Source organism: Heloderma suspectum, chromosome 4, assembly GCF_057233095.1.
Source record: "Heloderma suspectum isolate Gila_16-S chromosome 4, 16-S_ref, whole genome shotgun sequence".
Lineage (NCBI taxonomy): Eukaryota > Metazoa > Chordata > Lepidosauria > Squamata > Helodermatidae > Heloderma > Heloderma suspectum.
Window position 1 is genome coordinate 234,581,011 of NC_139461.1, and position 12,984 is coordinate 234,593,994.

At 46.8% G+C, this 12,984-nt stretch overlaps 1 protein-coding gene across 1 annotated transcript in view; it reads left to right on the plus strand.

Moving 5' to 3' along the window:
* PTCH2 (patched 2) overlaps positions 1 to 12,984 on the plus strand; it is a 63,390-nt gene that overhangs the window by 23,242 nt on the left and 27,164 nt on the right. Inside the window, exons 3-5 of the mRNA XM_084852656.1 lie at positions 10,087 to 10,276; positions 10,583 to 10,652; positions 11,308 to 11,399. Of these exons, the coding sequence (XP_084708782.1) occupies positions 10,087 to 10,276; positions 10,583 to 10,652; positions 11,308 to 11,399 (352 nt within the window). The remainder of the gene's footprint in view (positions 1 to 10,086; positions 10,277 to 10,582; positions 10,653 to 11,307; positions 11,400 to 12,984) is intronic.

The following is a 12,984-nucleotide window of genomic DNA, read 5'->3' on the forward strand; positions in this document are numbered from 1 at the left end:
TTTCTGCTTTCAATCAAAACCCAGGAACCTTGAGTGATTGTTGGGTAAATTGTGGGTTGTTTGACCCATAAAATAACTCAAGAGTTCTGGGTTTAGACCTCGCAATAACAACCCAGGAATGCCCTATTCCTGGGTTGTTGATTGGAAGTGATGAGCGTGCAGGAGGCAGCGTGCTCTCTCACTCGCTCCAGTTCGGCTATGACAATTCCTGGGTTAACCCAGGAATTGTCATTAAGTGCAAATTGGGTAGAAGGCAGAAGATTGTGCTGCTGGTGCTGGATCTCACTATGAATAAAAGTTCAGCTTTTTGTTGTCTGGAAAGGCTCTGAGAAGGGTTTCTCCCACAAGCTTTGTCTGCTGCACTCTTGCCATCCCTACACTACCTTCTGTTCTGCCCATGATACAGTATTTTGCAGTAGGAGTTCTGTTCCCTTCTTGGCCTGTGCTGTGGAGAGGAGAAACTACATTTGCTTTTCTTCTATGGATCTGAGTTTCATCTCCCTCTGTGTCATTCCAAATTTTTCAGTTGTTTGAGGCAAGAAATTGTCTTAATGTTTTGTGTCTTGGGCTGAATCTTTGCCTCCTGCCATAAATATCCATAATAATAACTATGAAGCTTTAATAACAGGGCATTTCTTTTGTGGTAGAGATCAATTGGCTGAGGGGAGATTTCACTCTAGAAGAGAGTGTGTGCATTTTGTTGGGGCGGGGGAAACATTTATTGTCCAAACAGTTTCCCAAGCCAGGTGGGCCATTACTAGAAGAGCCCTATCCTGCCCCTTTTAATTGAGGCTCTCTTGGGCCTCCCAGCTGGTGTGGAAACAGAGCAGGAGGGCCCATTTGGGTGGCCCAGCTGGAAAGGAGGAGGTACCCAGCCCAGCAATTTATCCAAGAGCCTGTAATTATGGGGATAATTCTGACGGCCTGTTCCACTGCCTGGGAAGCTGCTTTGCTGAACCCGGGTGGGGCGAGAAAGGGGAGAGCCGGTGTCAGCATGTGCAACCCAGGGCTGAGACATTGCTTTTGTCAACATCAGGTAATTGATCTCCCCAGCTCCTCACTTACACAACTGTCCATTTCTCAGCTGGGCTGAGAGACGGGGCTTTTTGTGTAGCTTGTCTGGAAGGGAGCTGTCTGTGTAGCCCTAGCTGAAGCAGCACCATAGAATCCATTAGGCTGCTTCAGTGAATAGCCTTAAGCCAAGGCCCATGCAGTGAATCCCAGTGGGAAATGGTGGCAGACAGCAAAGGCTACTGCAGAGGAACCTTACTGTGTAGCCCCACCCCAATGCCTAGTTGGCAGTGGCACTTCAAGGCCCTTGTCTTGCATCAGGACTGCATCTCAGGATGATTTTGCAAAAGTAAATTGGCTAGGCCCTTTAGGCACAAGACCTGCTGGACGTGCTGTGGCGATGTTCTTATATCAGACGGCTCTGGTTTACAAGGCATCTCTCCATTTGGCCCCCAGCCAATTCTGCTTTTTCTGTTGCCCTTGGTGGTGCTCAGCTCTTCTGCTGTGGGGAGACAGGGGGAGGATGGAGGGGGCAGGGAAAGTTTAGAGTGTTTGGGAGCATTCTGTGAGGCATCTTCTGGGCCAAAGAGGCTTTGGTAGGGAGGAGTGCCCTATACGTTTGGCTTTTCTAGCAAGATGGAGCAACACAGGCATGCAAGACCCCACATGGTGCATGGATGGGATGGAGCCTGCAACCTCGACTTAGTGCAGCTTGGGGGTCTCAAGCACCAGAAGACCAAAATGTTTGCAGGGGGTGCCCTAGTGTTTGCGTCCTTGCTGTTATGGGGATCTTTGACTGCTCTTGGGGAGGCTGTGGCAGTGGGATATGGTATCTCTGGGATGCGTGTGTGTGCAATGCATGTGGGGTGGAATGAGGGATAATCCAATCTAATACTCAAAGCCAAAGCAGCAGTACAATTGGGGGTTTGATCAGAAGGGAGAGGGACCTTTTGCATGAAAAAGGAGAGGGCTTCCTTTGTTAATTGGAGTAAAAAAGAATTTGCATAGGGCTCCTCATTAACATGCTCACTGTTGCTACCTCACTGGATCCCAGAATCCCCTCCCCCAACTTTGCATCAAACAATGCTGCTCTCTCAGTGTAGAGGAGGGGTGGGGTGAGCAGGAGCAGCTGGGTGGGTGCTGTGGCATATTGAGCGACAGTACCTAGTTTAACCCCCTCCCCATCAGATGAGAAAGTGCCCCCCCTGTAAAGCATACTTGGCAGCCCCTCTCATTTTGCCTTGTCTTTTCATGTCGCTCCCTGGTTAATTAGGGTGTTGGAATTTGAGGCTTCCTCATTCCCCTTTGAAGCTTCAGATTGTCCTGTTCCAAATTAACCCTAATTACCAGGAATCTCTCTCTCTCTTTTCCCTCCTTCACAACACTTGCAGATGTACTGTAATTTCTGCTCCAAATATTAATACATACATACATATATACATGTCTCCAGTGTCCACTCCCCACTATCACTCAGCCTAGTCCAGAACAAGAACAAGGTTGCTGAGTGGGCAGTGCCTTGAGGCAATTTATAGCTCAAGGGACTTATTAGAGTGGCAGCAGATAAGAGAGGTGCAAACTCTAGCGAGGTTTTCTAATTTCCTGAGTTGTGGGGGTAGGATGCTGTGTGTGTGTGTGTGTCAGTGTTTCTTCCTTGGCCATCACATGGCACCTGGCACTTGTTAATGGAGTTTTGTACTTAAAGTCCATCTGATAAAGGACTTCTCTAATTTGGGGAATCCATCTTTGCCTGTGACTTCAAAGTTTGGATTGAATGTGTTCCCCACCCTTCCTCAACATTCTGGTTGTACAAGTGGTTTCTCTCCTGGGTGGCCTAGTCAAGATCAGCACAGCTCAGCATGACTTCTGGTGCCTTGCCTCCCAAATAGCCTGGAATGGTTTGGATTCTGCCTCTGATGCTTCCCTCCCAGCTCTTCCCAGCTTGGACGCAGAGCATCTGTCCCCTCCCTATGTTCCTTGGCATGGCGTCCTCCCTTGCTGGCATTGCAGCCCTTCCTTTGGAGAGAGTAGGGTGGAAACAAAAAGTATGCCTGTCAATCAGCTTGTTTTTTAAAAACTTTTTCAGCAGCCATAAAATATTAGAACTAGAATTTATACTGACAAAAAGTCACAAAATAGCTGGTCAAAATAGGATACAGTTAGAATTGCTGTCTCAGCAGTGAGATCATAGTTTCAAAAATGTAGAAGCAAGCTACCTTTGTTACCAAACACGAAAAATACAATTTCTGATGAACCCAGAAAGAGAGAGAACACCAATAAGCAACATAAGTATCAGGTTGTGGGTTTTTTATGTCCTCATTTTCTATTTCTGAGTTTAAAAATAAGGCGAGTGAGAGAGATTAAAGAAGAAAATGTAACATGTTCTCTATGTTAAAAAAAAAGTGTGTTAGAATGGTGTTCTTTTAATATAAACCATATTTGGACAGAGTATCTCCTATAGAGACAAACAGTTTAATGAAATGATGCAGTGGTGCTCCAATAGAAGAAACCTTGATCATTTCACTGGGGTGATCAAAATCCTTCTCTACAAAATGGTTGACTTGCCCTCTATAAGATAAATTAAAAATAGACTGGATACCGCCTTTATGGTTTATTTTATCTTAGTTCTTCCTTTCAAAAGCTAAATTAATTTTTGGTAAGTCATAGGCTGAGCAGCGGTGTGATTACTAATGTGCGAGTGCCCTATAATGCAAATCCTTTTGTAGTTATAGCTGCTGCCATAAGACATGTCTACATTACAAAATAATTTTGTATTGTACTATTTCACTGTCATACCTTCCAAATAATCCTAGGAATTGTATTTGGTGAGGACGCTAAGAATTCTCTGTTAGTATTCCCTAACTTTCTTCCCAGAATGTAATCAATGTTCTCTTGAGATGATGCAATGCATATTAAACCAGTATAAGTCTGTAGTATGGATATGTCCATGCACATCTTCAGAAAAAATGAGATGAGAAAATGTGGAGATAAGATAATCTTGGAAAATGAGATTCTTAGAAAATTATATATTTAATGTTGGTGTCTTTTGGATCCTGATCTTAATGGGGCAGTTACTGTCATCAACTCCATAAGCCAGGGACCAAACTCTGCTGAAACTCTTGCTCCGGTTCAGCAGTCAGATTTTTCATGGTCCAATCAGGGGTTCCATGGTTCAGAAGACAGAGCTTTAGACTTGAAAGTGGGAGACTGTGGTGCAAAACAGATACAGCCTTGGGGACAATAAACAAATGTTGTGTCTCTTAATCTGAGTCTCCATATATGTAAAATCAGAATAGCGAGGACTGCCCTCACATGCTTATTGCAAGGGTGTTTGAGGGCACACCTGCACTACAGATCCAAACCAGTTTGAACTTGGTTTAACTGTCACGGGTTCCCCTCCCCCTTCCCCAAGAAGCGTGGGAATTGTAGACATTTTTGTGAATGTGCTTTGGATTCTCAATCTAAGATCATCCCGTCATAGAAGGGGTCATGACAGAAAAGTTGGTTTAAATTTGTAACATAAACATGCCCTATAATGAATAGTGAAGCAATCTAAATAAATGTAAATGTATACATGATATATTTATATAAATAATAGTTTAAAACAGTGCTTTTCAATCAGGAATTCTTCAGACGCTTATGAGGTGAGAAGCTTCTTCCTCAATGAGAAGATGAATAATGGCAGATAAGCTACCCTGAGAGATGGCTTTATTTGTCACTTCCCACCTTCTACCGCAATGTGCCGCCACAGATGTTTTGAGACACCCAATGTGTATGGGTGTACTCTCAGTTTGTACAAGGTGATGGTGAGGCCCAAAAAGCCTGAGCATTGCTCTGAATGAACTGACCGCTCCCTAGAAAGGTTCCAGAGTCCTCTGCTGTGTGCAGCACTTCTGTGGCAGGTATACAAGGAGTTCCTTGGCAGACAGGAACCCCCTCACGTATGAATCGCATGAAGGAGGCATTATGCGATTACTGGGGAGCAGTGCCATGCTGCTGACCTCACCCCTGGTGCTGGGCATGTTGCTGCCCCTGCCCCTTGACATCCTGATTGTGTGGAAGCCACACAGCTGCTCATGTGTATGCATCTTCATTGCACATGTCCATGATGGCATGTGGAACTTCAGGGGTGAGACTAGCAGTGTTCTGGATGATTGGAGGGGGGGGGCAGCAGGGCAGCACTGGTCCCCAGTAATTGTATGGTGCCCCATTTATGTGTGAACGGTGTCAGAGTCGATGTGGAAAGAGTTTTCCGAAAGTATATAGTTGAAAACCACTAGATTTAAAAACACCGAAGGTTACAGCCGGTTAACAGCTGGGAGGAGATCTGAAGCCTGGGGAAGAGAATGGGCGATGTCTGAGTGGAAGGGTGGAGGAGATAGCTGTTTCCCACTCTCCTCAGAGCAACTGTCTGACTTCTTGGCATTGGAACACCCAGAGGACTGATGATTTGAAAAGGCTGACGGGGTGAGGCGGAGGAGAGTCATTTTGCACCAAAGCTACCATCAGGGTATTCTGCAGGTGGAAGCTGAGGCTACAGTGTATTTGCCCTTGGCATTGTCAGTTCACTCATCCCTCCAAAAGGCTCAGGGGAAAACAAACCCATCCCCTTCAGTTTTTAATATAATGACCTCATTAGTCATACTTGCTGCACTTCTTACTGTGGCTTCTGGAGCACATGTACAGCGTACACTGAGCACCTTCCTCTGTCAGGAGGTGAGCTACAGCACTCTGCTGGCTGCAGTTTCTCATATGTAGTCTCTCCCTCACCCCCACCCCAGCACTTTTTCAACAACAACAACAACAACAACAGCAGATGTGTGTCTATCTGTCAGCACAATATACCAAGACCATGAAACCTAGACACTTGAAACTTGGCATGCATACTAAGGGGTGTGCGCCTCGGGGTTATTTGGTTTTTGAAACACTTGTTGTTGTTGTTCAGTCGTTCAGTCGTGTCCGACTCTTCGTGACCCCATGGACCATAGCACGCCAGGCCTTCCTGTCCTGCGCTGTCTCCCGGAGCGTGCTCAAGTTCATATTCATTGCATCCGTGATGCTATCTAGCCATCTCATCCTCTGCCGTCCCCTTCTCCTTTTGCCTTCAGTCTTTCCCAGCATCAGGGTCTTTTCCAGGGAGTTTTCTCTTCGCATTAGGTGGCCAAAATATTGGAGCTTCAGCTTCAGTATCTGTCCTTCCAATGAGCACTCAGGGTTGATTTCCTTTAGGATGGACTGATTTGACCTCCTTGCAGTCCAGGGGACTCGTAAGAGTCTTCTCCAGCACCACAGTTCGAAAGCATCAATTCTTCGGCGCTCAGCCTTCCTTATAGTCCAGCTCTCACAGCCATACATTACTACTGGGAAAACCATAGCTTTGATTAGACGGACCTTTGTCGGCAAGGTGATGTCTCTGCTTCTTACTATGCTGTCTAGGTTGGCCATAGCTTTCCTCCCAAGGAGCAAGCGTCTTTTAATTTCATGGCTACAGTCACCGTCTGCAGTGATCTTGGAGCCCAAGAAAGTAAAATCTGTCACTGCTTCCATTTCTTCCCCTTCTATATGCCAGGAAGTGATAGGGCCAGATGCCATGATCTTCGTTTTTTTAATGTTGAGTTTCAAACCAGCTTTTGCACTCTCCTCTTTCACCCTCAACAAGAGGCTCTTGAGATCCTCTTCGCTTTCTGCCATTAGGGTGGTATCGTCTGCATATCGGAGGTTGTTGATAATTCTCCCGGCAATCTTAATTCCGACCTCTGATTCATCCAACCCGGCATTTCTCATGATGTACTCTGCATATAAGTTAAATAAGCAGGGTGACAATATGCAGCCTTGTCGTACTCCTTTCCCAATTTTGAACCAATTGGTTGTTCCATGTCTGGTTCTTACTGTTGCTTCTTGACCCTCGTACAGGTTTCTCAGGAGACGGGTAAGGTGGTCTGGTACTCCCATCACTTTCAGAATTTGCCACAGTTTGTTGTGATCCACACAAATTTAATTAATATTAATGTGTCTCTGTGTTTGAAACTGCAGCACCACTTTCTGTCACTAGGTGGCAGACTTCCCTAGCCAGTACATAACTTTATTTATTTATTATTAAATTTATTAATCGCCCATCTGGCTGGTCACCCAGCCACTCTGGGTGATGTACAACATACAATAAAACAGTTTAAAACAATACAATTCTACAATAAAAACATTTTCTAAAATACCCTAACCCACCCCAAATGCCTGCCTGAACAACCACGTTTTTAATGCACGACGGAAGCTCATTAAAGAGGGGGCATGACGGAGTTCCTTAGGGAGGGAGTTCCACAGAGTGGGGGCCACCACAGAAAAGGCCCTCTCCCTCGTCCCCACCAGTCTAGCTGTCCTGGCTGATGGGACAGAGAGAAGGCCATCCGAGGCTGATCTTGTTAAGCGGCCTGTCTGGTGCTGCTGGAGGCGCTCCTTAAGATAGGCTGGGCTGGAACCATATAGGGTTTTAAAGGTCAAAACCAACACCTTGAATTTGGCCTGGAAAACAACTGGTAACCAGTGCAACTCCTTCAGCACTGGAGTGATGTGATCTCGCTGGCAGCTGCCTTTAATCAGGCGAGCCGCCGCGTTCTGTACCAGCTGCAGTTTCCAAACCATCTTCAAGGGTAACCCCACGTAGAGCGCATTACAGTAGTCTAAACGAGAGGAGACCAGGGCATGTACTACCGATGGGAGCAGATGGTCAGGAAGGAAGGGGCGCAGCTGCCGTATCAGATGGAGTTGATACAGCGCTGTCCGGCTCACAGCTGACACCTGAGCCTCCATGGACAGCTGGGAGTCCAAAATGACCTCCAGGCTGCGGACCTGGTCTTTCAAGGGTAGCCGTACCCCATTCAACACCAGGTCAACATCCCCTAGCCTCCTCTTGTCTCCCACCAAAAGTACCTTGGTCTTGTCAGGGTTCAGCTTCAGTTTATTCCTCCCCATCCAGCCACTCACCGTCTCCAGACATTTGGACAGGGATTCTACGACCAACCTTGGTGAAGATTTGAATGAGAGGTAGAGCTGCGTGTCATCCGCATATTGATGACACTGCACCCCAAACCTCCTGATGATAGCCCCCAGCAGCTTCACATAGATGTTAAATAGCATCGGGGAGAGGATGGAAGCCTGTGGCACCCCACAAGTAAGTGGCCACAGGTCCGAAACCTCCTCTTCCAGTGCTGTCCTCTGGTACCTGCCAGAGAGGAAGGACCGGAACCACCGCAATGCAGTTGATACAGTTTGAAGCCAGGTGGGAGCAGTCTGAAGTACAAAGTTATATGGCTGCCTCCTCCCCCATGGTTTGGGGAGAGCAGGGGAATTGAGTGGGCAGATCCCTCCCTTAGGAGGCTATAGGGGTGCACCATGGCAGGGAGTGTGCCAAGGGGTGTCAGCAGCTGTGGCTTCATTCAGATGGGTCAGGCACAATGTGTCCCACTCTACTGTGTAACTTTGCTTTAAGGCTTTGCCGTATCAAACTAATGGCCATTCCGTGTGAAGCTGGGAATGGTTGCTAGTTTTTAAATAAAATACAGTCACAGAGGCTGTAATCTGCAGTGGAAGACCTGGGAAGGAGAGGCTTCTAAACCCTTCCCCTTCAGAAATCCCACCATTGCAAGCAGCTTTCCTCCTGCCTCCCCACAACAAGGGTTTCTGTCATAGTGGGTGGGGGGAAGCTGTTTGGCAGGTGATTTTAGCAGAAAAATCACTGAAGGCGAAAGCTTAACTAGTTCCTCCCTGTACAGGCCTTCTGCTGCTGCATTCTGTAAAGAACAGGGAAACACTACCTGTGCCTGAACATAATGTGTCTCTGTATCTTTAATCTGTCCTTTTAATTTGGCTGAAGGAGCAATCCTATGGCCACTAGACGCTGTCTAGAGGGCCATAGGATATGCTCATTTCTGGGAATTGACCTCGGAGCCTGGAGCCCGAGGTCAGTTCCCGGAAAACCGACTTCCCCCCTTAGCCGTGCTGCCTCAGAGGCAGCGCAGAGAAGCCCCATCCTCCGTGGTCGGAAGAGGAGCGTGGAGCGACTGAAAAGGGGTGTTTAGGGGGGGCATTCCGGGGTGGGGAGAGTGGAGCTGCATGTACGACACTGGATGTGTCGTATGGCAGCTTCCTTTCCTGGTTGCACCCCCTGCTGCTAGACAGCCAAAAACAGCTGTCTAGAAAAAATAGCAAGGCAGGAGAGGTGAAGAGGGAACGATCCCCCCGTGCCTTTCCTGCCTTGCTTCTGAGTTCGGAGGCAGCCACCTATCTAGTTAGGATTGTGCCCTTAATTAATTAAACAACTAAGCATGCAGTCCTCCGCAATACTGATGGCTGGGGTGGTGGTGTAGGATTGTATGCTGTTTGCTTTCCATTAATGGAGAGGAGCGCTGCAGAGAAGCCTCAGCTGCTGCAGAGGCCCCTGCTATGCCTGGACAGGGGGAAAGCTACACTGGCAGTTCTCCTGCTGGCAATAGCCAGCAGAAAGCTCCAAAGCAGGGCACTGATGGACCAGGGTGGAGTGGGGTGAAGCTGGCTTTAGGTCCCCTGAATGTTCCCAATCCATGCCTATTAGCTGTCAGTGGGAGAGGGAAATGTGAATATACAGATATGCCAAGCTGAAAAGATTGGCAAAACTGCCTCCTCTACCTTCTGCCCTAGCCAGCATGAGCTATCAGGGCTTGGGATGTGGCAGGAGATCTGCCACTTTGCTCCTCCCTGGCTGTACCTAGGAGTATTCCTTAGAACCAGCAATTTACTCTTTAAGGGCGCAATCCTTTGCATGTTTAGACAGGGCAAGCTGGGAGTTGTAGGACTTTTTTCCTGTCTAAACATGCATAGGATTGTGCCCTAAATCTTCAAAGAGGGGGAAATGCCTATTTTCACCACCTTGATAATTGGAAGCCAAAGATCATTTAAGTATGTTAATCCATAGACTGGAAGATACAATCCTATGAACATATGCTCAATTCTAGTCTCTTCTCTGATATCTAATATAAGAGATCCATTCTAGAGGTCAGAGCTAAATGGAAGGTATATTGATTCCAGTGTTTCTTTCTTTCTCTTCAGAGGGCAGCCGTGTCAGCCAAGAGCTCCGGTACACAAAAGAAAAGCTAGGAGAAGAGTCTCTCTATACATCGCAGATGCTGATACAAACTCCCAAACGGGAAGGAGAAAACATCCTGACCTCAGAAGCCTTAGGAATGCATCTTGAAGCTGCTCAGGCTGCTAGCAAAGTGCAAGTCTTACTCTATGGAAAGTGAGTCTGAAATGGAGGATCTACACAAATAATTATTTCCTAGTTTGATTAGACTAAGGACCATATAGTCCAGCAACTCCAAGGACCATATAATTCTGTTTCTGTCAGTGGCCAGCCAGGTCATGAAGGGTTTGGCCTTCCCCTGATGTTTGTGCCCAATATATGTTCAGAGGTATACTGCCTCTATATAGGGAAGTTCCATTAAGCTAACACAATACAAATCTGTATTAGCTAAGGTGTTTGTATGTCTCTCTCTGGAGATGCCCCTGACTTCCTGATACTCATTGCCTCTGTTTTTTCTCTCAGGTCTTGGGATCTCAACAAAATATGCTACAAGTCAGGTGTCCCCATAATAGAGAATGGAATGATTGCACGGGTGAGTTGCCAAGGAGTTGCGTGCATCTGCAGAAATAGGGATTGCACTAGTATCCATGGAAATGAGGTGGATCAGCTGGGCAGATTCTCTTTGATGGACCTGGACAGTGTAAATAATTCCCTGGGGAGAGGCTGTTGGCTGGAGAATGGCGTGGGTCCTGGAGAGGATCTCTAGGCTGCTGTGGGGACAGGATGGAATCTTTAAAAAAGGATGCTGTCCCAAAGGAACAGCTTCCCAAAGTATCCTTCTTGGTTCAGAAACCTGGGCATTTCTGCATAGACTGGACATAATTCTTTTTTGCTAGACTCTCACTCTGGTAAAAATCATTCCTGTGTATCTGAGATAAGAGCTAACCATGGGCTTTTATCTCCCTTCCCACCATGTGATGGGGGAGTTGGAAGATGAAAGCCCATCCTCAGCTGCTTTCAGAAGTGCCTGACCTTTGTTGATAAGGGGGTTTAGAGAGAGAAAATGAGAGTGACAAGATGTGCTTTACTAGGCTTTAGTGACAGTCGTAGAGAGTTGTAGGGCTAGAATTGTAGAGAGGCTAGTCAGACCTGCTGTGAAATTAAGTGAGCATTTGGACATGTAGTGGACTGAAGAGAACTGGAAGTATGTGATTTTTCTCATTGACTATTTCTGTTGTCATTCCTAGATGATCGAGAAGCTCTTTCCCTGTGTTATTGTGACCCCACTGGACTGCTTCTGGGATGGTGCCAAGCTGCAAGGGGGTTCTGCTTACCTTCCGTGAGTACCTACTTTTCTGGTGCACCTTTCTGCCCCACTGTGATTGGCATCTGGGGACAAGACTGTGAAGAAAGGAGTCTGCAGTTATTTTAGAATCCAGCAGAGGGACTGGGGTTTACCAGCTAATGAAGCTGCGGGTTCCATTTCCTAGCTGACCCTGTGCAACTCTGTTAGAGAGATCTGATGTGATTAGCTGTCTCTGCTTTGTTTCCCATAGGACAGTCTTATTTGTGATGCAGGTACTGATAAGCATACTACATGTGTCTTTGCAACCATTTTGATATCTTTTCTCTGAAGACCTCCTGAGCTAATGAATTATATATTCCACAGGCTGTGAATTATTATATGATGATGATGCACTTTCCCTAAATGTCCAAAGCACTTCACTTGCATAATCACAATAATGATTAAGAGAACAATCCTATGGCTCCTAGACAGTGTCTGCAGTGCCATAGGATACTTCGGATTCCTGGTTTGGAGACAGCGCTTCGACTTCGGATCTGGGAATCCACACTCTGCCCCCCTTTCCCCTTGCAGCTGGTGCAGAAAGAACCATGCCTGCTGCCTGTCTGAGGTTGGGAATGCAACCTTGGAGAGTGGAGTAAAGGGGACATTACGATGGGCAGGGAGGAGAGGAGACTGAAGAGGCTGGGATACAAGCTATCCCAAGGCCTCTCCAGCCTTCTCCTCTCCCTGTCTGGAACACCCCAGCTAGACAGGCAAGAAACTCCCATCTAGTGCAAATGCAGAGTGGGAGGTATGGCAGAAGTGATCATTGCCTCCACCACTCCTTCCGCTCTGCACTGGATGCTCGTAAGCCTCTGAGTTCAGAAGCCCACAAGCATCAAGGGCAGAGGTCATAGGATTCCACCCTAAATCTGTGAGAGATGACGGTATTGTCCTTGCAGTATTAAAGGGGACATTACTAAAGGTTGACAGAGTCTTGCCTGAGGCCTCCCAGTGTGTTCATGGATAAGCTGAGATTTGAACTGGGAATTCCCAGCTCATGCTTTTAATCTCTATTCCTAAACATTGGCTGTGCTAGCTGGGGCTGATGGCAGTTGTAGTCCAACACATCTAGAGAGAAACAGGTTGGGGAAGGCTGCTCTACAGTATTCGAGTTCTTGTTTGTTAAGCAACATCTAACAAGGAGAAAGGCATCCATCCCAATATGGCAAGAATGCTTGCCTGTGATCACTGTTCAAGCAGGTGGAAAGTTGAAGGAGGAGTCTTGATAAGGAATGTATATGGGCCTGCCCAAATACATGGTGATACATTTTTTTCATCAAGAATTCTGTTCAACCACAGAGCCAGAGCTGGATTAACCTATGTGCCTTTAGGGCAGGCTGGCCTGGCCTAGTCAGGCCTCATTACAAAGCATAGTGGATGATGTTGGAGATGGGCCTCTGCTCCTCTGCAATGGATGGATTTTGAAAAACATTTTGCAGTGTCACCATTTCCCTGTGCAGAGAACCATATGATCTTTGTCGGATATTTGGGTTTCTTCCTTGGCACCTTTGGGCAAGGTTACTTTCTTTTTCTGGTGCCTCCAAGATAATTACCTGCCTTTTGGTGTGCATTCAAC